The 25552-nt window shown below is 35.8% G+C and overlaps 2 protein-coding genes across 2 annotated transcripts in view; one reads left to right on the forward strand and one right to left on the reverse strand.

The window, feature by feature from the left end:
• The window catches only part of LOC127863296 (uncharacterized), an 80608-nt gene extending 72344 nt beyond the window's left edge, over nt 1-8264 (reverse strand). The window contains exons 1-8 of the mRNA XM_052402715.1: nt 8019-8264; nt 5478-5511; nt 3878-3959; nt 3555-3649; nt 2529-2771; nt 1896-1991; nt 559-686; nt 125-335 (exon numbers count right to left, since the gene is read on the reverse strand). Of these exons, the coding sequence (XP_052258675.1) occupies nt 125-335; nt 559-686; nt 1896-1991; nt 2529-2771; nt 3555-3649; nt 3878-3959; nt 5478-5511; nt 8019-8075 (946 nt within the window). The 5' untranslated portion in view covers nt 8076-8264. The remainder of the gene's footprint in view (nt 1-124; nt 336-558; nt 687-1895; nt 1992-2528; nt 2772-3554; nt 3650-3877; nt 3960-5477; nt 5512-8018) is intronic.
• A 280-nt stretch (nt 8265-8544) lies between these two features.
• Nucleotides 8545-25323, forward strand: LOC127863301 (collagen alpha-3(VI) chain-like). Its single transcript, XM_052402722.1, has 9 exons — nt 8545-8649; nt 9043-9106; nt 10353-10508; nt 16509-16588; nt 18843-18911; nt 19133-19319; nt 19813-19973; nt 22395-22668; nt 25167-25323. The coding sequence occupies exons 1-9, from the start codon at nt 8560-8562 to the stop codon at nt 25286-25288; spliced, it is 1203 nt and encodes a 400-aa protein (XP_052258682.1). The 5' UTR covers nt 8545-8559; the 3' UTR covers nt 25289-25323.
• The last annotated feature ends 229 nt before the right edge of the window (nt 25324-25552 follow it).

Below are 25552 nucleotides of genomic sequence, written 5' to 3' on the forward strand. Positions count from 1 at the left end.
CTTTGAGAAACTTTTTATAAATAATAAATATTGCTGTTATTCTTCTTTAGTGCATATTTCGCTGTTTGTCATATAACAAACACATATATGCATATCTTTATAATGATAAACCAACAAAGTGCACCTGTACTCCATGAAAACGAGAACCCATATTTCTGAACCGTAGCGTCTGTTAGGAACTGAATGATGAGATGATTGGTGCTGCTGCTGAACGACTTGAAGGCGCCAAGGGAGTGGCCTGACAACCTGGTAATTAGGGTGCTGGTTGCTAGGGTAGGACCGCCATCCCAAATCTCCACGAAATCTATGTTCTTCTCCGTGTCGAAAGAATTAAACTGAAAGTAGGTGCATGTAGATTGCATTAAACAGTATACATCTAGTAACACATATGCCAATTTGTACATGTTTAAGAAACTGTACTATTGACCGTGACAAACAATATACAAAATAGACCATGAAATAGACATTAATTCCACTTACATTATAGATGTATGTAGATGTTTAACGTTATGAAATATACACATATATGTGATCTACGGGTTACGCCATGTACTCAACCTTAAGGCGAATTCTCCTGCCCATATCCACGTGTATGCTGTATAGACATGTGGCGTTGACGGTGTAGTTAGATGATCCCACAGAAACGTTCCCGATGGCAGATGTGTAGCTGCGCGCGCAGAGGGACGCTGAAGGAAAACATTACTGGAAATCTATATAAGACACAGGAGATGTAAATAATTATGTATTTTACCATGATTAAGGTTCCCTTTTTGATATAATGTGCCGTATACCTCATGATATTCGCCTCTTTCAATTATACATTGATTTTGACTTCCCAATGTACCAAATGGAATGTTGGAGAAATTTACCGCCATGCAGTTGACCCGTATGAATAATTTTTAAAACCACATTGGCTATGTTTAGAGAATTCACTAAAAACTTATGGCTACATATCTTTTATTGATATAAATGGAAAACCAGTTGTAAATCAGACCTTTATGTTGAGATTTCTACGGGTTTTTTTTATAAAAAATAATTTGTGTTCGGTGCGATATTTACCTTGGTTAGATATTTTTCATTCAATCAATTTATTTTTCATAAAATGATTTTTTACCAATATTATCACTTCAATTAACCTCTGAATTAAAGTGAAGCCAGTTTTTGAAAGGCGGCCCTTCTCGTTTTCATTAGGATTTGCTTTACTACTACCATGAATAAGTTTGACATGACATAAGTGTTACTGCGTGTGAAATTAATGTCCATGTTTGCGTGGCCTATGATTGTTTGCGCATGCCCGAATTCATTCGCGGAAATCTGTCCGGCTATAGAGAACCTTTGTTTTTTTGCGTTGCGACAGGATCACGCTACGTGTTTGTGATTCGATGCGTTAATTACATTAGAATTGCGGATATACCCCCAAAAAGAGGTACAATATTATAATATTGTTATTATTCTTTAGTTTAAATGATTACTCAATGTGTCTTTATCGCGAACGTAGAATTATCTAATTTTTATCGTAAATACATCATAAGTCATTAAGGATACATTTTGAATACACTTACATTATGGTGTTTCAGTTCGACGTAGACGTTGTTCGTAGAAGTTGTTAATAGACATTGTTGGTAGACATTGTACCAAAGTTGCAAGTTTAAATTACAAACGTTGTAGAAGTGAGAAGAAACAAAATATGCAAGAATAAATATATATATATATCAACCAGCGTCTTCAGTCTGATCATCTTGGGTGTGGCTTGCGTAACCCTAACGGCATCGTTGCGGCCGTTACAATAAAGGAAACGCCATTGTGGTTCAGAGCACCAGACTACATTTTAATAATATATAATAATCAATTACTAATATATTTTGTAAATTATCAAGGTTTCCATGGATACTAACGACAGTCCATTTCGTCGCTATAGTCTCCGCAGTCGTTGGCCGAGTTACAGAGGGTCGGAAAACCCACACATCGACCATTACCACAGATGAACGTGTCTGAAACAGACAAACGGTTGTCATTTCTGAATCTTAAAACACTCAAGAATTATATTTTATGACTTTTTCCAATGCATCAATCGCCCTTTAGATTTTTAAGTTAATATATGAATATATTTATAATGCTTAAAGCCAAATATCGACGAGCATTAAGGGTATGAACGCTTTTTTAACGAAGTATCATATTATATATGTATATACATATACTGATCATACATGAGCGATAAATGAGACGCGGCATGCAAAGATGGGTGTCACGGAATATACGGCCAGCTTAGCTTCAGTAGCATCCGGAAATCTGGTAAAGAGCTCACCTGTCCGTGTTTTGAGACCACGACAATTTGTATGACTTGATAGCGAAAAGCTCGTGACCAGTCTGTTCGATGGCGCACGCTGGTCTGGAGTTGCGCTCGCCACATGTGGCATAAGATCCATTTTCGCATGACGCGGCTCAAATAACAATTACTGAATTTCACGTGCATGAACATATTTAACACTCGCTTAATCTGTATCGCTATATTTTGCCGTCAAGCATACCTGCCGGGCATGGCGTCCGTTCACAAACGCTCATCATCACGTTTTCGCATGACGCCATGTACCACCGCCGTTGGGTATCCGTAGAGTCCCAGAGATCCCAGGGATCACCGACGTACGCGCATTGACCGGATGTGATGTTCGGCTCGTCAGGGGCCCAAACCCCTTCCTCGACACCCGCATCGCGTCCGTCGCTCCACTGACCTTTGTACTCAGGTGCGGAGTCCATAAGTCTACGGTTGTAACCTATGAATATGAAATCTTCTTGAACTTTTTTTAAAATATATTTTTTCAGACGTATATAATATAATGTAAATGTCAAGATGGCGATGGAAAATAACATTTCTGCAGAATTAATATATTAAATTGAAAACAAACACAGGTGAAACGTAGGTTTTATACATTTACTTAATTGTTGCTAACCTACTGAGTTTTGTTTTATGTAAGTTGTTGTTGGTTTGTGTTTTTCTTTTACATAAAATAATGCCATTTTAATTTTATAAGCTGATTTGTGTAAGAATAAATTTGTAAAGCGGTTTGATGTTTCGGTGAAACGTTTAAGAAATGAATTCACCTATTTTATAAACGCATGTAACAATGCAAACTGTATTCCATTTAATAAAACAAATGTCGAGTTTTACTTTTCGTAAACTGCAAAATACTTGGCAATGCATCAATCAACGTAAAAAAAAAGATTTACTGACAAAAGCGCTTAGACTAGAAAGAAAATATTATGACAGCTACTTTGTAACTCTCATACTTGATTGGACGGTATTGTAGACGTCTTTAATACAAACACACGAAACGTATGCTTCAAAATCAATTTCATAATGCCTTATATTAAAAGTCATACATCAGTATAAACATAAGTAACCTGACGACCTACGCCTTAATTCTGGCTTTCAATGAGCTGTATAAATATATTCAATACGATATAAATATGAAAGAATCGCATACCGCGTTGTTTGAGTACATATTTTACCATATAAACACGATCGTCCCATCCATTATCACACGCTGGCAACGTACCTGTCCAGAAGTTGCCAACCCCTCTAACGGTTGCTAGGTGAGATATCGCGTCGGTCAATGTATAGCCCTTGGGTTCGACCAGAACGGCTCCATACCTTACAAAGACAAGTAATTACTACTTGACATAATGACCATCACTTTATTTCATAGTTGGATATATTGAACCACGCGTTTGCTTTTCGCAAGGTATAAAACCAATGACGGCCCTGGTTTTTACTTGATGAAAAATTATCAAAGTCCGTTTTAACACATAAATCTTCTTTTAGGAAACCTAAGTGAATTAATGAAATATTGTTGAGACTTAATTTAAAGTAGGTACTCACTTCCGACAAAACTGGTGTGCCCTGTCCCATGTGAAATTATAGGGAACCACTAAGTAACATTTGCCGTAGATCAACTCCCAGCCTGAAAAACGAACATATCAAATATATGATTATGCATCACATGTTGACAACCGGAAATAAATTTGACTGTATGCTTAAAGTCAAATTCTATTAATAGAGCAATATCACAAATTATATAACTAAAATCAACAACGAACATAATGTTACAGTGCATAACCATCACGATCAAACTCAAAATAAAATTCTCTTTTATTCAATAAATAATTTGTTTATTTTAAGAAATAGATGTTATACAATATATTAGAAAAACGAGCATTATATATATATACAATGTATATATTTTATAATGTTACTTAAAAAATGAAGGCGCTCGTCTGAGACCCAACATGAACTAAACTATTCTAAGAAGGTTCAGAAAATGAAAGTTCTTATTTTAACATACATTGTCAATATTAAGCACATTAATATATCAAACTATGGAAACAGAGAAAGCCCTGTTCTTATCCACAAGTTTTATAACATTACTTCAACTACAATAATTAAATCTTGGATCAACGTCTTGTCATAATCATCATCAGCAGCCGCACCAGCATCGTCATAATCATCATCATCGTCGTCGTTGTTATTATCATCATCGTCATCATCATCATCGTCGTCGTTGTTATTATCATCATCATCATCGTCATCATCATCATCATCGTCGTCGTTGTTATTATCATCATCATCATCGTCATCATCATCATCATCATCATCATCATCATCATCATCATCATCATCATCATCATCATCATCATCATCATCAAGAACTTAAACATGATACTAGCATTTTATATATGTAATGATTATCACTTTTTCCTCGTTTTTCAACGGACTGAAACATTTTCGAACTTCATATATCATATGCCTACATATCAATAAAACAAATGTTCTTACAAAGTTTCAAGAAGTTTTGCCCCAAAATGTGACGTTTGAAGCGTTTTCTTTTATTTGACCTAGTGGTCTAGTTGTTTTACTTGACATGACTCTGTTTCATACTCAGTCGAGGTGTCATAAGCACAAATGTTCTGACCAAGGTCCATGAAGATTGCTTTAAAAATGTGACTTCTAAAGTGTTAAAAAAGGTTTCACTTTAGCCTTTTATAGAACACTGCCCGCCCATGGTGGCCATTTTTATCATCGGACCTGAGCAACTTGCTAACTCAACCTAGATATCATTAGAACAATTTGCGACCAAATTTTTATGAAGATTGGGCAAAACGGTACGTCTATTGTTTTAACGAGCCTTTTCGTTGATAAGACCCAGTGACCTAGTTTTTGACATCACGTAACCCAGTTTCGAACTCATCCAAGATATCATTGGGACAGTTGTTCTGCAGTTTAATTAAGATTGAATAATACATGTGCACTTTTGAATGTTCACAGTGTAAGGCGAACGACGCACAATTCAAGACAAACGACGGAAGGTGATCCCAAAAACTCGCATGGACATACTTCTTAACATACTTGCACGTTTAACACAATATGCACAGTTAAGCGGCATAACCTACAGAACGAGAAAGATACTGATTGTAAAGCTTACCATTTGAACATGTTAGCACCAGCGTTTGACCGCTCTGAAATGATAAGAATTGCATGTGTATGAATACGACAAAATGTAACAAAATAGTTTTAAAACGAAATTCAAGTACCTGTTGATACAGTTTTTCCAAAGAATTAAATTCTAAATCATGTATGTAACGGTATATATCTATGTTTTGCAGTAAGATTCAAATATGTGTTTGAGGATTATTTCGAATACATAAAAGTCAATATGGATTACATGTTGCGTCTTAGGCCATTGGCGTTTTTAACCCAACATTTCGGGTTTGAGATCCGAAGAAGGCAAAGCAAATCAGCAATACATATGCGCTTTTAGATTATTTCAAATCAAATAGATTAAATCCATGTTATTTAATAAATTTGCAGTTACAGGTACAGTTAATTATATCTTTTCAAAATACGAAAAATATGTCAACATGCGTCTTTAATAACATAAACTGACTTGTTCTGAAGGATATCTGGTGACAGAACAATGCTTATAGGTGGAATGCGGAAACCTGACACTGTTCGTTTAACGTTTAAATACTCAACAAAACCTCGGTGCACATAGGTTTTGAAAATTTTCATAAATTAGTAAACTATTAAACACTGGCACATGCTTGGTCTATTCAAGAGTAAAGACTAGAACAATAGGCTGACTAAAGCTCTTTTTACAACGTGTTTGTCAGTCGGTTGAATCGGTTCATCTGTCTAACCGTCTGGAACTATCAAGAATGAGTGTATACAATGCCAAATATTTTACATGGTTGGATTTAAAAAATACAGATATTTTTTTTTCACTTCTGCGAACAATTCTAACCCGTTCGTCACATTAAATTGTGAAATTTGGAATTGACTCCGGTGAAGAAGGTGATAATGTTGTTCACAAATAGTCTCCTACATATCATTAACATGACAGCCCCGGGCAGTGTTTTTATTTAACTCATGACCACCGTGCATTTGTTGGTTGTGTATAATCATCTGTATATGTAGTTAAGCGCCATTTGTATTTTTTTATTTTGAATACATTTCTCGTTCATATTCGCATTTCAACTAAATAAATATTTATTTAGTGTTTGTATAATCTGTGTATATTGGCTTTCAAAATTGAAAAGGTATTATGCAATAATATACTCAGCCGAGTTAAGTCTGCTAGCAGAGCCTAAGAGGATTAAGATTTTCAGTAATTAAATGACACCGATCCTTATTGAGTTAGTTATACTTTTAACGCTAATCGACAGTTATAAAGAAACAATATAAATTAACCGCAGTACTTTTGAGCTAGAACGTTAGAACTAGCTAGAACAAATCAGATAGAACGCACAGCTCAATATTTGCCCAATGTATTGCTAGAAATCTTCATGTAATTAAGTGCTTCTATTTGCATTTATTTAAATCGGGTACAATAAATATTTTTGAGAACTCGGAATGTAATTATTACCTTAAAAAGTAAACATGTTTTTATTTCAAAAATAAACCTAAGTCGGTTTAATTTTAAACAGCAAACAAAATACCTAAATTGTACTTCAATAAAGTAAAAATTGTTAATTGTTTAAATTTGGGTAACTATTTTATAAACATTTGCAAATAATACAAGAAGCCGCAGCTATGGTTATATCTGCGTAATCGGTGAAATTTTATTGACTTAAAATATTATTTGTAAACAAATGTGTATACCACTATAGTGAGTATAACACGTTTTATAAATTTAAGACAATGAACTATTAACTCATGTTAAAGTATTGATTAACCTGAGCCGTTCATTAAGATACGTGTAAGCGCGTTCGTTTAAGATGAACCGGCATCAGGGGTCGTATTTCGGAATCACATTTAGATAATCTTATAATAAGCTCACTTAAATTAAAAATACTACATGTAAGAATCGACCGGTCAACGACAAAACTTATATTTAAAACAACAACAGAATACTAATTTAAAGCTGTATGTTATATTTTAATATTTTTCAAAGTTAATAGTTTGTTTAAAAAAAGATCACCGGACATCGTCATTGTTAAACGTTGCTTATACCACATTCGTGCATAGTATTAAAGCGTTTAGCAAGCGTTTTAACAAAGGCACTAAATACAGACTTTAACGCGACTCGGCTCAATTACATAAAAGTGTCCTGTCGTATTTCACATGACAAATGCATACATATAGAATGCCCCATACAATGTTGATTAATGTATGAGCACATCGTAACTAGATGTTATAGTGTTTTCAAGAAATGCTACTTTACGAGAAAAATATATTTCCATGTAATGTTCTAGCTATGTTGTTTTGTTATGCAATAAAACAATAAAACCTTTATGCTCTTAATCTAAATTATTTTTTGCAATACTTGTACATGCATAAAAGCAGCATTTATTTAAACAAACACTTATCACGTACGTGTAATAATTGCATCAACATATTCAAGATAAATGAAAATATTATCTTTAAAAAATGTGTGTGACCATGGAAAAATCTATCCGATTATTCTTTATACAAATATTGCTTTCTATATTATTCGTGCGCATTACAATTCATAAATATGACTTACACTAATGGGAGTAAGGATCCACAATATAAGTAACACTGACTTTAAATGTAAATCCATATTTGCACACAAACATTATATCTCAGACTTTCTTACGTAGTTTAAGAATCATTTGTACGTGTATAAAATAAGTATTGGGTCGGCAACAACGAATGGCCGTTTTTACGTTACTCGCAATGCCAGACCTAAAACATCGTTGATAAGAAAACATCAAAATCCATCGAACCACAGTTGCTACGATGACAAATCTATATATGATCTTCAAACTATATTCGTTATGAAGTCTTCATTAATGGGAATAGCATTTAAATCATTTTAATACACCGGCGAGCACTGTTTAGATTGCGTGCATACACTGTGCGTACCGTTTTAATTGTTGAATACGATATCGAATATCTCCCTTTGTTTATTCTGGTATTGGACCGTAATGTGTGTTAATCAGTCGTATTTACTCTTCAAACTTAAATAACAAGAACTGAACAATTGGAAATACTTGTAATGGTAAGCTTACCCAAATAATCGGACAAAAAACTTAAAATAGTCAATGAACGAAGATAATCGGCGTTGTCCTATGAGACTGAACATAAATGCGATCAACTATCCTTATAATTGGTCCGATGTTTATGTTTATATGGTAACATTTTGTTTTTCACTTATTAGATCTATTTATTTATTATTTATTAATCAGATTGAAACAGCATTGTGCTATATATATACTTCATTTTTTTATTTGATAAAACTCGTGTATAATTATAATTGTATACTTATTAGATGATACAGTAATAGCATTCAAACATGAAACTGGTCTTATAATGACTTCTGTTTACTTATGTTTGTAAAGTGACCATCACTAAGTCGTATGTACGCTTTCTTTAATGGTGCCTAAATAACAAACACACCGGTCGCTGTTAAGGCAATTTAAGGACACTTAGATTGTCAAAACGCTACACATACAATCCCAACCACCAAAACGTGCATTCTTATTTATCTATTCCCTTACCACGACGATGAAATTGCCTTATCTCAGCTCGACCTCTTACTTCTCAAAGTAGGACATGGCAAAATGGTGGTCTGTCGACTAGTTGGGTTTCGTAAGTGCTTCCTTTTTTGTAGTTAATTAAAAATAGCGTACTTAAAACACTTTATGAAGAATATCTTTTTTTAATTTTCCTCTGCTAAGCACTGAAATAATAATGATGATTTTCTTATTCTTATGTATCAACTAGACTAGCATTAGTATACAGTATGACTGTCTTTCAATATTTCGATGTTTTCAGCACATGATGTGTAAGGTGCTGGTACTAGGTCAAATGTTTACCATCCCACATATATAATACAGCATACTAATACCAAATATTAATGATAGCCAGCAGGTCAACACACGTTTTGAACTACAAGCCCAATTGCATTGATTTATCTTTTTCTGTAGATCAGTCACATTATTTGTTGAACAATTAATTCAATGAAATCTTGCTCGTTTCATCGCAGCACTAATTGTTGAACAAAGACGCCAAATCAAATAATGCTTCATCAACATCTGCAGTTAATAGTTTCTTATATACCTAATGATAAAATATGACATTTCTGCAGTGAAATAACAGCAGTGAAAATAACGCAATTGTTATTTTCACCGATGAAAATAACACATTTTCGGAACTACTTTTCTTTTTTAGATTATCATCAATAATTTTATATATTTTTTCTATGATCACGAGTGAATTAAAATCGACATTCCACCGAATCCAACACATTTTCTTTTTATTTTTTGCTTTAATTCACCGTTTATTTACATTGTAAAAGAGTTTTAACTGGAAATTCCGCTGGTATAATGACATCATTTTTTCACACTAATGACGTCATTTTGTGCTTTAAAAAACACAGCAACACTGTGTATATATCAGAAACTGGTTCCTTTATAATCATACAGAGCGTCAGTTGGTTAAAGGTTTACAGGCTTACAATGACACAAGGTATCAAAAAAGTGGCACAGAAACATCAACCGCCCACCCGATAGCTCCTGGCTTAAGGAAGTGCAGATCTTTATCAGCACCCAAACGAGTGGATTAATTTCCGCATGCAATATTCACGAATATAAACCCAATTGCGGTCCCTGCAGGCATCACATGACTTTTTTATGAACATCAAATGTTTGGTATTTTCACTGAAAAGACACGCTACAACTTCTTTACACCCTATGCCGTCTGCTTCAATGGCCTTCACTATCATAGTAAGAATCTATTAAAGTTACAGGTAAATATCTATGAGGCTCTCATTTTCATTTGTAAAAATCTCACCCCATTAGTAATTATTGTTTCCGTATCTATTATTAATTTTTAGTTGCACTTTTCTGCGCATGCGTTGCCCAGTACCCACAGAGCAGTTGCCGTGACCTTGACGCACAGGCATGCCTTCTGTTCTCCATGGCCAAGCCAGACCTTTGCAACGACGCAGCATTCTCACAAACAACGTGTAGACGCTTCTGTGGAAACTGTCGTAAGTTGTAAACGTTTTACGAAATAAAACAAGACAATGTTTGTGCACTTTTAAACTAAAGTTTCGATCATTTGTCACTCACAATCATCGATGAATCGAATTATATAATTATTACTGGACTTGCTGAACATTTAGGGCTGGCTAGTACTGTATATCTTATCAGTTTATACATCGGGTGACCATTCACATTTAATCCGTAGATTGATTATATGAATATGTTTTATTGGAATAGCATGGGAATATGTTTATACTTATAATACATATTAAAGGGGCCTTTTCAAAGATTTTGGTATGCATTGAAGTTTGTCATTAAATGCTTTATATTGATAAATGTAAACATTGTATCTAAAAAGCTCCAGTAAAAAATCAATAATAAAATTGAAAAAAAAGAAACAAAAGAAACCATTAACAGGGCTCGAACAACTGACCCCTGGAGTCCTGGAGTAAAAAATCTACCACTAAGACCACTCGACCATCCGTTCTCATACCATGCTGGATGTATTTTATACTTTATATAAGCAATCCTCGTAGTTTCATAGTTCACAAAATATAACGACATCAACAGAACTCTCAAAATTATTCAATCGCTTTGCGTTGCAACGCTTTATAATTTTCAGGTTTTTAAATCGTCAAAAGATGCATATAATGGCTATTTTAGAGCATGGTAAATTTTCAGTATTACTCTTTCTTCACAAATATAACTGAACCAAAAATTTGCGATTCTGAAACATTTTTTTTTTAATTTTGTTAATTTACCAAAACGTGAACAGGCCCCTTTAACAAGATAATTGTGTTTGCATTTTTTATTGATTGCAATAATTCAAGAACAAATGGTGGCAGTAGTAAACTACTTCTATTGGGCAGCAATTATTCTTATTTAATTGTATATGTAATGTTCGAACAATACAATTAAATTTGTCACCGACAGATAAGCTTTCGGATGATGTAAAGTTCACAGGAATGTATTGGCAACTCAACACGCAATTTGAATTATACTCTAACGCAACTTAAATGAAAATGAGATTAGGGGGGTTTCTCAAAATTTTTGAAAATCATTGTAAGTGAAGAAGTCCACAATACCTTTAAAAGAAATCGTTGCAGATGGGTAAAAAAATCAATGCACTTCCAAGTAAGTTAAAAAAATGCGGCAGTCCAAACAGAAATGTGGGGTTCGAGAGACACTTGTTCAATACTCAATACACAATGCAGTAATATATTTGAGCAAGACACAGAGCTTAAGATTTTTTTATAGCACATGTGAGTATGGACAGCTGAAACATATCAATAATACGTGACATAATTTTGTTTAGTGTCAATAAAACTGATCTCCGATTGCGCTTGCTATGAGAACAAGAACTTACTATCCAAGCGACAAATAATAACGCATCAGTAGAATCCAAGAAGCACGTTAAAAGCATAACAAGAAGTATTATAACCAGAAGAACACGTGAATGCAATGAGATACTAGATAGATAAACATAGGAGGGTCAAGTCACATAATCAAAACTCTTGGTATGGTTATTTAAGAAAACTCAGGATTTGAGACATTTTCCTGCATATATATAACAAATTGTGAAATAAAATTTGTATTTATAACCGCTTAAAGTGCACAAAGCGCAATAAGATACGCTGCTTATGATCGACGTGACGATCTCAAGAAGCTATTCGACTCTGTGATTGCAATGAACAGTGATTTGATGGTCGGATGTACAATCAATCGCTCTAAAATATGTTGTTATACATTCTGGGACCATTTTAATGTTAGTAGCAGGAACGTCCTTAATAAAAATATAATTAGCAACTGAACACTTTGAATCAAAAGTGTTGATGAAATGATACAATAGAAGGTTGAGGTACTTTTAAAGAAATTGAATCAGCAAGTTAGTTCCAATAAACTTGTTGGTATCGATATTTTCATTGGAACAACATGGTTGATATGAATTTCATTGATGTAATCAGAATTTGATGTATGGTATCTTTTGAAGTAAATTATGCTTACCTTCGCACAAATAAGTTTTAAGGGGGGGGGGTCTACTGGTTCTAGGTTGCCCGTCTGGCCGTTGTCGTCGTCCGGCTGTCGGATCTTTTTGCCGCAGCATATGTTGAGAACTATAAGAGGTATCACCTTTAAACTTCGCATGTGTATAGATACAAGAGGGAACGTGCAGTGAACAAAACATTGGCTATTGCTTTCATATTTATAGACGTTGTGCCCTTTTTTATTTTTGTACTTATTAGTTCTCGGTATGTTTCGAAAATTAAAAGTGGTATCAAATAAAACCTTAAGAGTTATGTAGATCTCATTTATTGGGTGTGCAGTGTATACATGTAAGAAGCATAACTCTTTAATTCTCTATAAGTATATTTATTTTCCCTTGTTAATGTTACTTAGATTCTGTAGCATTTTTAAAAAGAGGTATAAACTTAAAACGTTTGTCCAGAACATAAAGGTATGTTTATCTCATCACCAAATAAGGAGATATGCATTTCGGCAAGAACTAAAACTCTTGCATTTATTTGCTCAAAGTTAGCGATTTTATGTTTCAAGAAAATAGTTAGGATTGTATTTTGATCTAGAACGTTCCCTATCAAAAGAGGTATAAACTTGAAACGGCTTTGGTTACGATATCTCATTGGTATCAACTTGATATTTAGTAGATAAACATATCTCAATGGTGGAAATTTCATTGCATAAGAACCGCAGTGCTAGCTCTAGAAATTTCACAATAATTTTCCGTGTGCCTCCACATGCTGAATTTTTGTCCAGGGCTTATCTCGACCATCATATTATGTCTCAATTCGAAACTGCACATGTATGAAGCATGTATTGTTTCGAAACGAGTTCATAAAACTGAGCTGTCTATCCCATGTGACAAAGCGCCATGCTGGCGGAATTTCACACACAACAGTGATAGTTTTACTTTATAAAACTGTTCTCTTTCATATTCATGTGTTGTTTAAAGATTGAGAGGAATAAATATTACCATTAGAATCGTTCATATAAAAACTTAAATACAAGTTTAAGGCCAGACACATTTCTAGTTTTAATGAACAACGTTTTATATGAACAACGTCAAAAGATTTCCGAAAGATATTCATGCTGGTAAGTTTGACTAGTAGAAATGATGTTTACAGTTGCCTAACAGACGATGGGAATATGGCTTGGTTGAAAGAATACACATTAGCTGGGGTACAGGATAGTATTGACATGTTATGAGAGCAATTCATCGATGAAAAAAGAATGCAACAGAAAAATGAATAGGAATAAGTTTATTAAACGATACGTTCATACACGATTGACTGGACAGTCGTCGTGATGTTTCAAATTTAGAGAATAATGTGTTGGAAAACATCACGAGCATGAACAGTGTTCTAATGAAATTAAATACGGTTATACTTTCAAAGGCATGGGAAGAGGTTGGGCTACATTCACTCCCAACTCGGAAAATCTTATAAAGAAAAAAATAGAAAGACAATCCATGATATGCATGTAAGAATTCAAACCTCTTCAATCTATAGAAAACATAACGTAAAGAAATACGATTATCTACAAAGATCATACGTCATCAAAGCTCTTGATGGACAGTGTTTCCGCAGGAAAATGCGACACAAAATACCAACAAATAACCCTCAAATACCTCAAATAAAACTTAATGATTAGTGGAGCATATACCATTTGAACCGGACCCAGCTGTTGCAAACACCGAAAACAACTTACGGTAGAAAAGGAGCAATGTGGACAGCTGTAACAACCCACAGAGTGGAAGCGGGATAGTTTAGAAAGAAGTTATTGTTAAAATTATAATAAGCGTCAAAATTTATAATAGTATTATTATTACTATTAAAAAAAGAGTAATTGTGTGATGATATTCGGCGTGTAGCTAGCTAGGTCAACATCTATAATATGAACAAAACCTGTGATGGTTACTGTGTTTTATTTAAATATAATAATTATAATACACAACAAACACGAATGTTATTGAAAAGAATTATTAAACTTTATGTAATAAATGGACATTAATTAATATGGCTACAATTCCTTATCAAAAAAGCAAACATTTTTGGTACGCTAATAATAAAACAGTACTTCAATAAGGGGGACAAACGTATACGAGAGCTGACCGGGTTTATGTGAGGTTAGTTCCAACATATCGTCATCATCATCATCATCTTCACCATCATTATTATCATCATAATTATCATCATCATCACCATCAATTCCTTGACCGACTTGCCGTTGGGGAGGGGAATGAGGGACGACGATACATAAATCCTCCTCCAGTCCAGTATGTTGTGTGCTGCTGAGAGTAATTCATCCATGGGAAGGGATATCCACTCTTTTACATTGTCCATCAAGCTTTTCTTCAGACGGTATCGACGTCGACCTCCCTCGAGCGTGCTGGAGAACAGTCTTGCACAGATAGTCGTGCCTGATGAGTCATGACGTGTCAAAACCAAGCAAGCTTACTTTGCTTGATGGTCGCCAGTATGTGCTCTTGTGGACAAATAAGTGTTGCAGTCATGTTCCCGACGTAATCGTTAGTCTTGTGCTCCTTGTATGAGATGCGGAGCAGTTTACGGAGATGTTTATGTTTAAATGCCTGTATCCTAAGTTATGTGTGCGCGTGATGGGTCCAGGTCTCGCAACCGTATGGTAGGATGGAGATTACGAGGGAGTTGTAGAGTCTGTACTTGGTGGCGAATCAGACGGAACTGCTTGTTCACAGCCTGCTCAGACTGGCCATCGCTGCGGTCGCAATGGCAATTCTTAATCGGACCTCATGGTGATGTTTGCACTGGTGTTGGTCGCGCTGTTCACCATGGCCTTCGACATCTCCGTGCTGACCTCCATCCCGCATGCTCCTGCTCTTTCATTGAGTCTGTTCGTGAGATCTTGAAGTTCACTGGTGCCACCCATGAGGTGTATGTCATCAACGAATCTTAAGTTTGAGATTGGTCTTCCACCGTTGGAGATCGAGGTGTGGTGGTCATGGGGAGTCTCCTGCATTATCTTCTCAATGAAAAGTTTAAACAGGACGCGCGAGAGCAGACAACCTACACGGGCACCCACATATGTCCTGAAGAAGTCCCCCTTCTTTCCGTTGAGAAGTACTGCGCTGCTGGCCTTTCCGGATAATTTTTGAATTACTTACACCAATTCGTTGTGAATGTTGAATCCCCTCATAACATACCATAAGCCATCATGCTGGACGCGTTCGAAGCTTCTTAAAGTCAATGAAGTTGTGGAAGAGCTCACGTTGGTGTTGCAGGTGTTTTTCAATGATGATTCTGCAGTTGACGATCTGTTCCACTGTACTTCGCTCACGTCTGAATCCAGCCCGCTCTTCGGCTAGCGGTCCTTCGGCCTCACTTTTCAATTGATTAAGTATGATGTAAATTGCTAGGATGACTGATTAGGCTGATGGTGTTTGTCATTTGGAAGTCATGTCCGAAAATGTACTTAAAAGGAAGTCAGTTCCCATAAAGGTTGTTAAACCATTGTTCTGGCAATAAATAAGTTATCAGAGATGAAACGAAGTCGGGAAAATGAAATAATCATTATTTATTTATATTTTTACTGTACACTGGCGTTAATACTGTGTATTATAAGAGCAAATGATATTTGTATATCCAATTTCTCGAACGCAACGTTGGAAGAAAACAGATTTGTGGACGGTGTTCTTTCAATAACTTTTTTATCACGACGTCTACGATCTTGAAACAAAAAAAAAACAGAGGGAGGCACAAACATGGTAGAGCCGAAATTTCGTATTCATTTAAAAGAAATATAAAGTTGCTTACAGGGTGAAAATATCCGCTACTCCCTCACGAAAAACACGAAAACGACGCCATCCAACCTCACTTCAACCCGGTAAGCTCCCGTATACGCATGCCCCCCCCCCCCCCCCCCCCCCCCCCCCCCCTGAAATATTATGTTCAACCCGGGAATTGTGTTTATTGTTAGCAAATAACAGAAAATGGTAACACCTCTCATTTAAGCTCTGGAATGTTACGCCTGCCCGACCCCCGTGCTAAACCCCTTGGACTGCAATACCACCACCACGTGCTCCATTAACCAGGTAGGTTGACGTCACGTTTAATCACCTTGATTTATGTTAATTAAATCCTTTTCGATTGATGTTTATGTATGTACCTTATGAACACGACACTCGTTTTTGTATTGTAAACAAAGCACATCAAGTGTGGGATAATATGCAATAATTATGGATGGAGCCTAATGTTTTGGAAATAGCTCTGAAGAACTCGAGGAGAGTGTATGCACGCAATTAGACGCGCTCTTATTACATCGTTTGAACCTACCATGCTAGTACAAAGTATTAATATATAAACTATAATATTTTGTGATAAACAATTTAAGTACACTTTCAAAAAAGGAAGCGATATTAAACATTTTATTGTAGCTGTATTTTTTTAAGAATCGTCCATTCAATGTCATATCGATCACATGTTGTTAGCGTGTGGCTATGATATTAATTATTAAAAACATAATTTTGATTTAAAAATAGTTAAATTATATCGAAACATCATTTCTCTGATTTTTTTTCACTATCATCTATATATAGGTATTCAACTCAAAAAGGCCCGACAATAGCGTGCATCGATTTGAACAGCGATTTCAATAAACTCGGTCTAACCCCCCGTTCACACATAGACGCCGCTTCTACTACGATCAAAGCTTGGCCGAAAACGTGGCCGATCGTGACAAATCGCAGGAGAAACGTATTGGAGTCTTCATAAGCGCAGTATGATCGCGGTAGAGTCTTCGTGATCGGAGAGCTCTTCGCTCTTGCCACGCTTATTTTGAACATGCTCAAAATAAGCGTTGCGGGATCGTGGCCATCAAGAATCAGTGTAAAGTCGTTAAAAGAGCGTAGTAGAAGCGCCGTAATTGCACAGGCAGCGCGGAAGCATCGTGGAGAGATCTTCATGATCGTTGTAAAAGCGCAGTAAAAGCTCAGCATAGCGTCGTAGTATGATCTTGAATGTCGCGGCAGTAAACGCAGTAAGCGTTTGACGTAGGGGCATCGTAGAACGGTCGAAATGAAGACCATAATGTTCCTAATTGCTCGATTTAGACTCCGATCGGCCTCGATCCTTTTTTTTCAGATCGTGGCCTGATCGGGATGATCGTCGTAAAGTCGCAGCTTTGTGAGAACGGGGGGGGGGGGGGGGTTATTAAACGCAGAAATTAATTTTCATTCTGGAAATGTAAATATGTTCTTTTTTTACAAATGCTGGATCAAAATTTAAAAACTAATACGATACACAACTCGCGTAACCTTCTCGTCATCGATCTGAACCGATTCAAGTATGAAATCTTCAGGGAGTAAAGGCACACCTTCGCATTGGACCAATGAAATCACTCGTGTGCTAAACATGTCGGCCAGTTAAAATGTATGTAAACAAAGGTTTCAAACGGCGCTAGGCAGTTATTTGTGATGCATAATGTAACGACAAGAACGATAAGAATGTTTTTTCATACGTTTTATTGAATGATGGTTCCGAGGTCCGTGAACTTTGCAGGGAAAATGCCCTTTACTCCGTGAAGATTACAGTCTTGGGATCGGGTCAGATCGTCGACGAGTAGGTTACGCGATAATTCGTTATAATTTGATTATTTTTCATTCAAAATGATGCTTTTACTTATTAATATCATAGCCACACGCTAACCATCTTTGATATCGATTAAAATTACTTCTTTCGCTCAAATGTATTAATGAAACTGACGCCGTGTTGTTTTGTTATTATTAAATGATGTCGTTAACACACGTTTACGACGGTTGCGTAATGTTACATGAAAACAATTCTCGTGCATTAGCTTTTACAATATGAATTAAGAAATACAACATCCTGTTAAAATCGAAATAATGTTTTTCTTTCATAATTTGTTGTGCACGGTATGGGGTAAAGATAGGTTGTATCAACTCATACGGGATTCGTATTTGTGATAAAGTTCCTACGCATTTTATATCCAAAAAGGCAGGTGGTTCGTTTTTTTGTGAGGTTGTTTAATGAATGAAATCTTCTAAATCCGATTGCAACATATCTTCTTTATGATGAAAAGTAAATTTTGCGATTATAATGTATGATAATTGAATGGCTGGAATTACACAAAAGGTTTTGTGTCGGCACCAAAGAAATTCAGTCGAGTAATTGGAAACAAACATCTAAATATATTTCTACAAAATAAGATACCATGCTAATCTGGATGACTACTTTTTAAGTAAGTTACATACGTTGATAAATTGAACAAATGTATGGGCAACTATTTATGCCCAAGTTAACGTAATATTTATCCATCCTGCATTGCAGACCTGTGTTACTAAGCATCTGGCAGCAGCTGGCCACCATGAGTATATCTTGGCATGTGAACTAAAAGCAGTAAGTATCTTATAGATCATTATTGTAATATTCATCGTCGTTGACTAATTTAACCAGTAGAGGGTAACAAGTAAATACATGTATATATATATGTAGTCACTACAGGACACTTGTTATTCTAATATATAACGATAAAACATTCATTTTGATTAAAGAAATGTATAAATACTATTAAGAGAACAATTACGCATGCATTCAAGAACAACGATTCCCGCATTCAGATTTGCCTGGGACTGAGTTTCGGGTTCGGCAAGCGGGACGGTAGCGAGTCTGAGCGGGATCGATACGGTCGTGACGTAACTATCGCCTGCTGCGACACGGACTTCTGCAACTCTCCCAACTATCTGACAACAAAGACAACGACCACAACGAGGCTACCGCCTACGTCATCAGGACCGTTTCCACACGGTGAGCGTTGTCGGCCGATATACATCTCCAATTTTATGTTTCACAGCCGTGAAAAACATCATCTCATTCATACAAAAATGAGAAGTAATCATTTATTATAAAGTTAAATATTTTCTCATGACTTATTTCACGATTAATAGTTAATAGCTATCGTCACACATTGTGATAAGGTGATGATAATATGTAGACATATGTGGCGCTCTTTCGCAGACTTGACGTTGAAATGCGTACTGATTTAGAACAATGCAAATGAATCAAACAATGTTATAGGTAAATAATAACAATATTTATTCAACAACGTTGTGTATAATGATGTGATTCATTTGCATGAGTACACAAATGCCATGTTCATATTAGACTCGCATAAATCGGCTCGTCAAATAGTGTATGTTAGCTGTGTACAGATTGATCATAGTGTTGAACACACAGCTGTTAAATAACCAACACAAAATATCGTATAGAATTGTATATGTATATATATATAACATGCTAGGATGCGATCGAGACATTGTGTTTGTTCTGGATGACTCTGGAAGTGTTGGCCGAGCAAACTTTTTGCAGGGGTTGGGCTTCATCAAAGAAATTGTCCAACAACTGACCATAGGTCCCGCAAACGCAATGACGGGGCTCGTTGCCTACAGTACGCACGCATACGTAAGTCGTTGCATCAATGAAACACGCCTACATAAGTCGTTGCTTTCATCTAACACGCCTGTGTTAGCCGTTACCTCCATCATCTATGCATAAGCAAGTCGTAAGATCCATAAACCACGCCTATGGCGATTGTTACCTCCATCAACAACGCCTATTTTAATTAAATCTTACCTCAAACAAATGCGATGGCTTTATTTCTTACCTTTATATACCACGTCTATGTCAGTTGTTGTCTACATCAAACACGCCTATGTTAGTCGTACCCTCCATCAATCAAGCTATGTAAGTCGTACCCTCCATCAACCTCGCTTATATTAGTCGTAGCCTACATCAACCACGCTTATGTAAGTCGTAACCTCAATCAACCACGCTTTTACAAGTCGTAACCTACATCAACCATGCTTATGTAAGTCGTAACCTCCATCAACCACGCTTATGCAAGTCGTAACCTCAATCAACCACGCTTATGTAAGTCGTACTCAATCAACCTCGCTTATGTAAGTCGTTACCTCAATCAACCACGCTTATGTAAGTCGTACTCAATCAACCTCGCTTATGTAAGTCATGACCGCCATCAACCACGCTTATGTATGCCATTACATCGCATACAAAAGTCTTCACTCCTAGCGCCCAAGTATTAAGATTAAAGTAAGTTATATATTTATGTTCTAGAATATGTAGATCTATTATAGACAAATTACTAATTATTGCTTATAAATGATATTTGTATTTAAAATTACGAAATAATTTATTTTACTAATGTTTCTCGTTACTTAATCATGCTTTCAATTTTTGATACAATACATATTTGTAAAAAAATAATCTTTAGTACAAATTCCATCGTAGTAATTCTCTATGTTTATTGACAAAGATTAGGTAAAAAAGTATGTGTAGGCGCAATGACATACGTTTTATCGCGTTTATAAATGAACTGATCTGTAAAAACTCAGCATTTTCTGTATATAAAGCGATTGTGAAGAGCTTTAGTTTCTGCGTATAGAATTTTTCAGGTTGGTTATCAACAGTGATTAAAAATGTACTATACTGTGATGATCCAATACACCGGTATAATGCAAAAGAATTCATAGCAGAAAAAGCAACGAAAAATGGTCTCTTGCTGCACGCCTGCTGCTTTTTTAAGACATTGGGCTTACTAACCGATATTAAAGGGGCCTTTTCACAGATTTTGACATGTTTTGAAGTTTGTCATTAAATGCTTTATATTGATAAATGTAAACATTAAATTTTAAAAGCTCCAGTAAAATATCAAAAATAAAATTTAAAAAAGGAAAAAAAAAGAAGCCAAAAGCAGAGCTCGAACCAGTGACCGCCGGAATCCTGAAGTAAAAACGCATTAGCCAATGAGCTATCCTGCCAAGCATACATAAACTGCGTATTTTATACCTTGTATGAGCAATCTTCGTAGTTTCACAAATTTAAGCGACAACAACAGAACTCTCCAAATTATTCAATCATTTCACTTTGCAACGCTTTATATTTTTTAGGTTTTTAAATCGTCAAAAGATGCATATAATGGCTATATAAGACCATGGCAAATGTTCAGTTATACTGTTTCCTCACAAATATCATAACTAAACCGCAAATTTGCGAATCCGAAACAACTTTTTTTCAATTTTGTCAATTTACCAAACCGTGAAAAGATCCCTTTAACATCGTAGGTAAATTTCGGAAAAGTCCTTGTCATATGGACATATGTCCAGTTAAGCAATGTTGGTTAAGTTTATGTGAAGTGATCTATTAAGGATCTCATATTACCCTAAATTAAATCAAATATCTGTAACAAAAATTCAACGTTCTACATATGCAACAACACAAGCTCTTTATTTATATTATGCTCATATCTATTTTTGACTCTGTTTGTAAAATTTAATAGAGAACTTAACATGCCAAATGTTACGTCCACTGATCCGGATTTTAAGGGTGAGGCAAATTATGTTTAATGAGCCCTGTAGTAAGTCCTGCCCTTTATCTTGTTACACTTGTTAACTCGGGACATATTCAAGCCACGGACCTTTGAATGCTTTCAAAAAACGCTGATGTCTATAGCTTCTACATCATTACAACAAGCATTTCTTACGTGTAATTACATATTTACATATGCATTTAACATATTTTTGTTGTTTTACGGAAAATTATTTTTCAAGTGAGAAATAAGTTACGATTCCTTGTCACTTGCAGGTATTGATAACATATTACGAAGATAAAATATATATCCGTGAGCGGATCTTCATATTTATTTATTTTATATCAAATCCTTAGCAAGACCTTAAACACTTTTTAACTTTAAATTATTCTTTAAGAATCAATATGGGTCCTTGTATATGACCATTCATGTTTTACTTGTTTGATTAATTGAATAATTGATTGATTGATTGATCGGTTGATTGCATTATTGATCAGCCGATGTGGCACCTGAACGAAATTTTGACTAAACAACAACTGCTGCTTAACCTGTCGTCCGTACCGTACCAAGGAGGCATCACGAGAACAAACGAGGCTTTGAAACTGGCTCGTACTACCATGCTGACATCACAACATGGCGACCGCCCCAATAACAAGAACGTCGTCATCGTTTTTACTGACGGAGATTCCAATGATAAACAAGACACAATTAGTGAAGCCAACAACCTGCGCACCGTTAGCGATGACGTCATCAGCATTGTTATCGGATCAGGTAACAGTGCTAAGTTAAATCAAAGTGCTGATAGTACTGGTGTGACGATGCTTTTGAAGAGGATGGATAAAAAAGCATCAATTTAAGTTTATCTACATCACCACAATTGTGTATGTGGGTGCGAAAATTAGGGTACGTAAAAAATGGGTACGAAAATGTTGGTACAAAAATTATGCCCCAAAAAAATTGGGTACGAAAAAAAATTTGGTGACGAAAAAAAATTTGGGTACGAAAAAAAATAGAAACGAAAAAAAAATTGGTACGAACAAATATTTGGATACGAAACACACAAAATTGGGTACAAAAATTATGCCAAAAAAATTGGATACGAAAAAAAATTTGGTAACGAAAAAAAATTTGGTACGAAAAAAAATTTGGTAACGAAAAAAATTTGGGTACGAAAAAAAAATGGAAACGAAAAAAAAATTGGTACGAACAAATATTTGGGTACGAAACACACAAAATTGGGTACGAAAAAACTTATGTACGAAACATGTTTGGGTACGAGGAAGTAGTACCAGTGGGAAACTTTACCCATTACGCGAAAATGGGAGGCGGGTTACATTCTGAATCAAATATAACAAAAAATATCTTCAAAAAGATATTCGACGTGTATTTTCTGTACCAATTATCTTAAAAAACGGTCAGTTACAGAAAAACGTGTGTGGGTTATAACATAACGTTACGTAGTAGATATATTCAAAACTTGACATGCTCTTTAATTACACCATATGCGCTTTAAGTTCAAATGTATATCATACAAAACTTTATATTTCGTTGTTTCCTTTCCTAAGTTATTGATGTTATGTGTACGGACGTGATTTCACATGGCCATGTGCATGAACATATAATTTTCTCTTTTGATTAAAGTCAAATACGACTTGAATACGTGAGTTCGCCTATGAACACATGGTAAGGTTAACTAAATCTCCGCGATATGACCTAATATGTGTTTAAAACAGCAAACACTATCCAACAAACGAATGAATGATCAAACATAGTGTGTGCACTGATGTGGCTCTGTAATTTCTGTTTGAAAAGTTTATTAAACATGCAAAATGAGACAGCACGCATAAGAGCGAGTTTCATAGATGTCGTACGGCTATTATGCGGTTTATATACCATACTCGTTATAACGTTTACAAATGGCAGGTTCGAAATAATTCGTTTTCTTTACAATCATGATTACGTTAAACGCTAATTATACACGTTTCCATTCGCAATTTATTTACAGAATCACGATAAATGTCAAATACAATACAGAAAATGCATATTTGTTTCATTGATCTATAAACATATAATGGATTAAATAAAACTGATTTAAAATTAACGTTTTCGAACTATTATAAAAAAAATCCCAGAAAATGCTGTCCTATTTATAGCTGAGCTTCCTTTTCCTTTATCAATAATCATCAGCGAGGTATGCCGATTAGAAAAATCGAGCTATCTCAATCGGACTAGCTCGGTCTTTTACATAGGTCGCCATTGGGAAGAATTTTTTCATGGTATGATAACTTAGACGAGCTGCTTCGCAGCATCGTCAAAAATAACAATACATTTCACTACATATCACAGACACAACGGACGTTTCCGTCGTTCTCATAAATATAGTAGATCCTTCGCAATGACAAAAAACGGCAACAATCAAACAGTAACATTACCAGGATGCAGGATCACGTGACTTTGTAGAGTTCCCAATTAAATTGCAACGGATGTAAACACAACAGTAAGTGGTGTTTTATTTCATCTAAGTTGCTTTCAACAATTTTTCTAAGAATTTCAGCTAGTGCATAAAATACATTATTATGCTGCTTTTGGCAATGTGAAATGCATCAAAAATACGTTATTATAATACCTCAGTCACAAATAGAGACCGATCACCGTCCGATCAGCGGACGACGTTTTTTACGCCCATTGGGCTGGCGCCCGGCCGATGATCGCACGGAAACCGGGTCATTTCTAAGCATCGGGCGGCGTCCGGATAAAGTTTTACTCTTGCTTAAAATTTTGACCGACGTCGGGCCCGGGAAGGAATCGAGTTTAGATCGAAAAAAGGATCGGTCGACCAACGCACGGTTATCGCCCGGCGATCGGCCGACATAGGATTTATTGTACGTGTATCGGCAAAAGTCAAGGTATTTCTCAGGGAAATATGCATCGGCCGCCGACCGTCTGATTGCCGGAGGGCCTCCACACGATGACTAACGGACGCCGGACGGAGCTCGTCATGATACACGTACAACGAATCCGATGTCGGGCGATCGCCGGACGATAACCGTGAGTTGATCGTCCGATCGTGTTTCGATCTCATTTTCAACGATGTGTTTACATTCTTTCCAGCCCGTATGTAAATCCCTGAAAACCACGTTGATCCTTCACCCTGGTTACTATTTTACCTTGATCAGCGAGTCGATCGATAGTCGATACATTGTTTTTTATTCAGTACAGACGAAGAAGTGGTCATTTTTTGCTGCTATATGATACATTCCACTTTACAGGCATCAACATCGCCGAACTGAATGCTTTAGCAACCGATAGCCACCACGTGTTTGACGTTCACAGCTACAACAGCCTTCAGTCGATCTTGCCGCAGCTCATGCAGATTATCTGTAACGCTTAAATGTATGTACAGCGTCAATAAAATTGCCAATCTAACTTTAAGTATACTTGGTCACTTCACCAATCTCTTTTATGCAGGCTCAATTCTATTCTTCTTAGTCACGTGGTCATGAAAGGAAGGACAGAAGGATGTTCGATGCGATTACTTTATGCCTCCTTTCGTTAAAGGCAGTATTTTTTATTACAAATCAATGCTTTCGTTCCTTTAACTTATCTTTAGAAATAAAGTTTCCAGTTTTGAAAATATTCAATTTGATTGAAACAG

This window comes from Dreissena polymorpha, unplaced genomic scaffold (assembly GCF_020536995.1).
Source record: "Dreissena polymorpha isolate Duluth1 unplaced genomic scaffold, UMN_Dpol_1.0 chrUn004, whole genome shotgun sequence".
NCBI classification, from domain to species: domain Eukaryota; kingdom Metazoa; phylum Mollusca; class Bivalvia; order Myida; family Dreissenidae; genus Dreissena; species Dreissena polymorpha.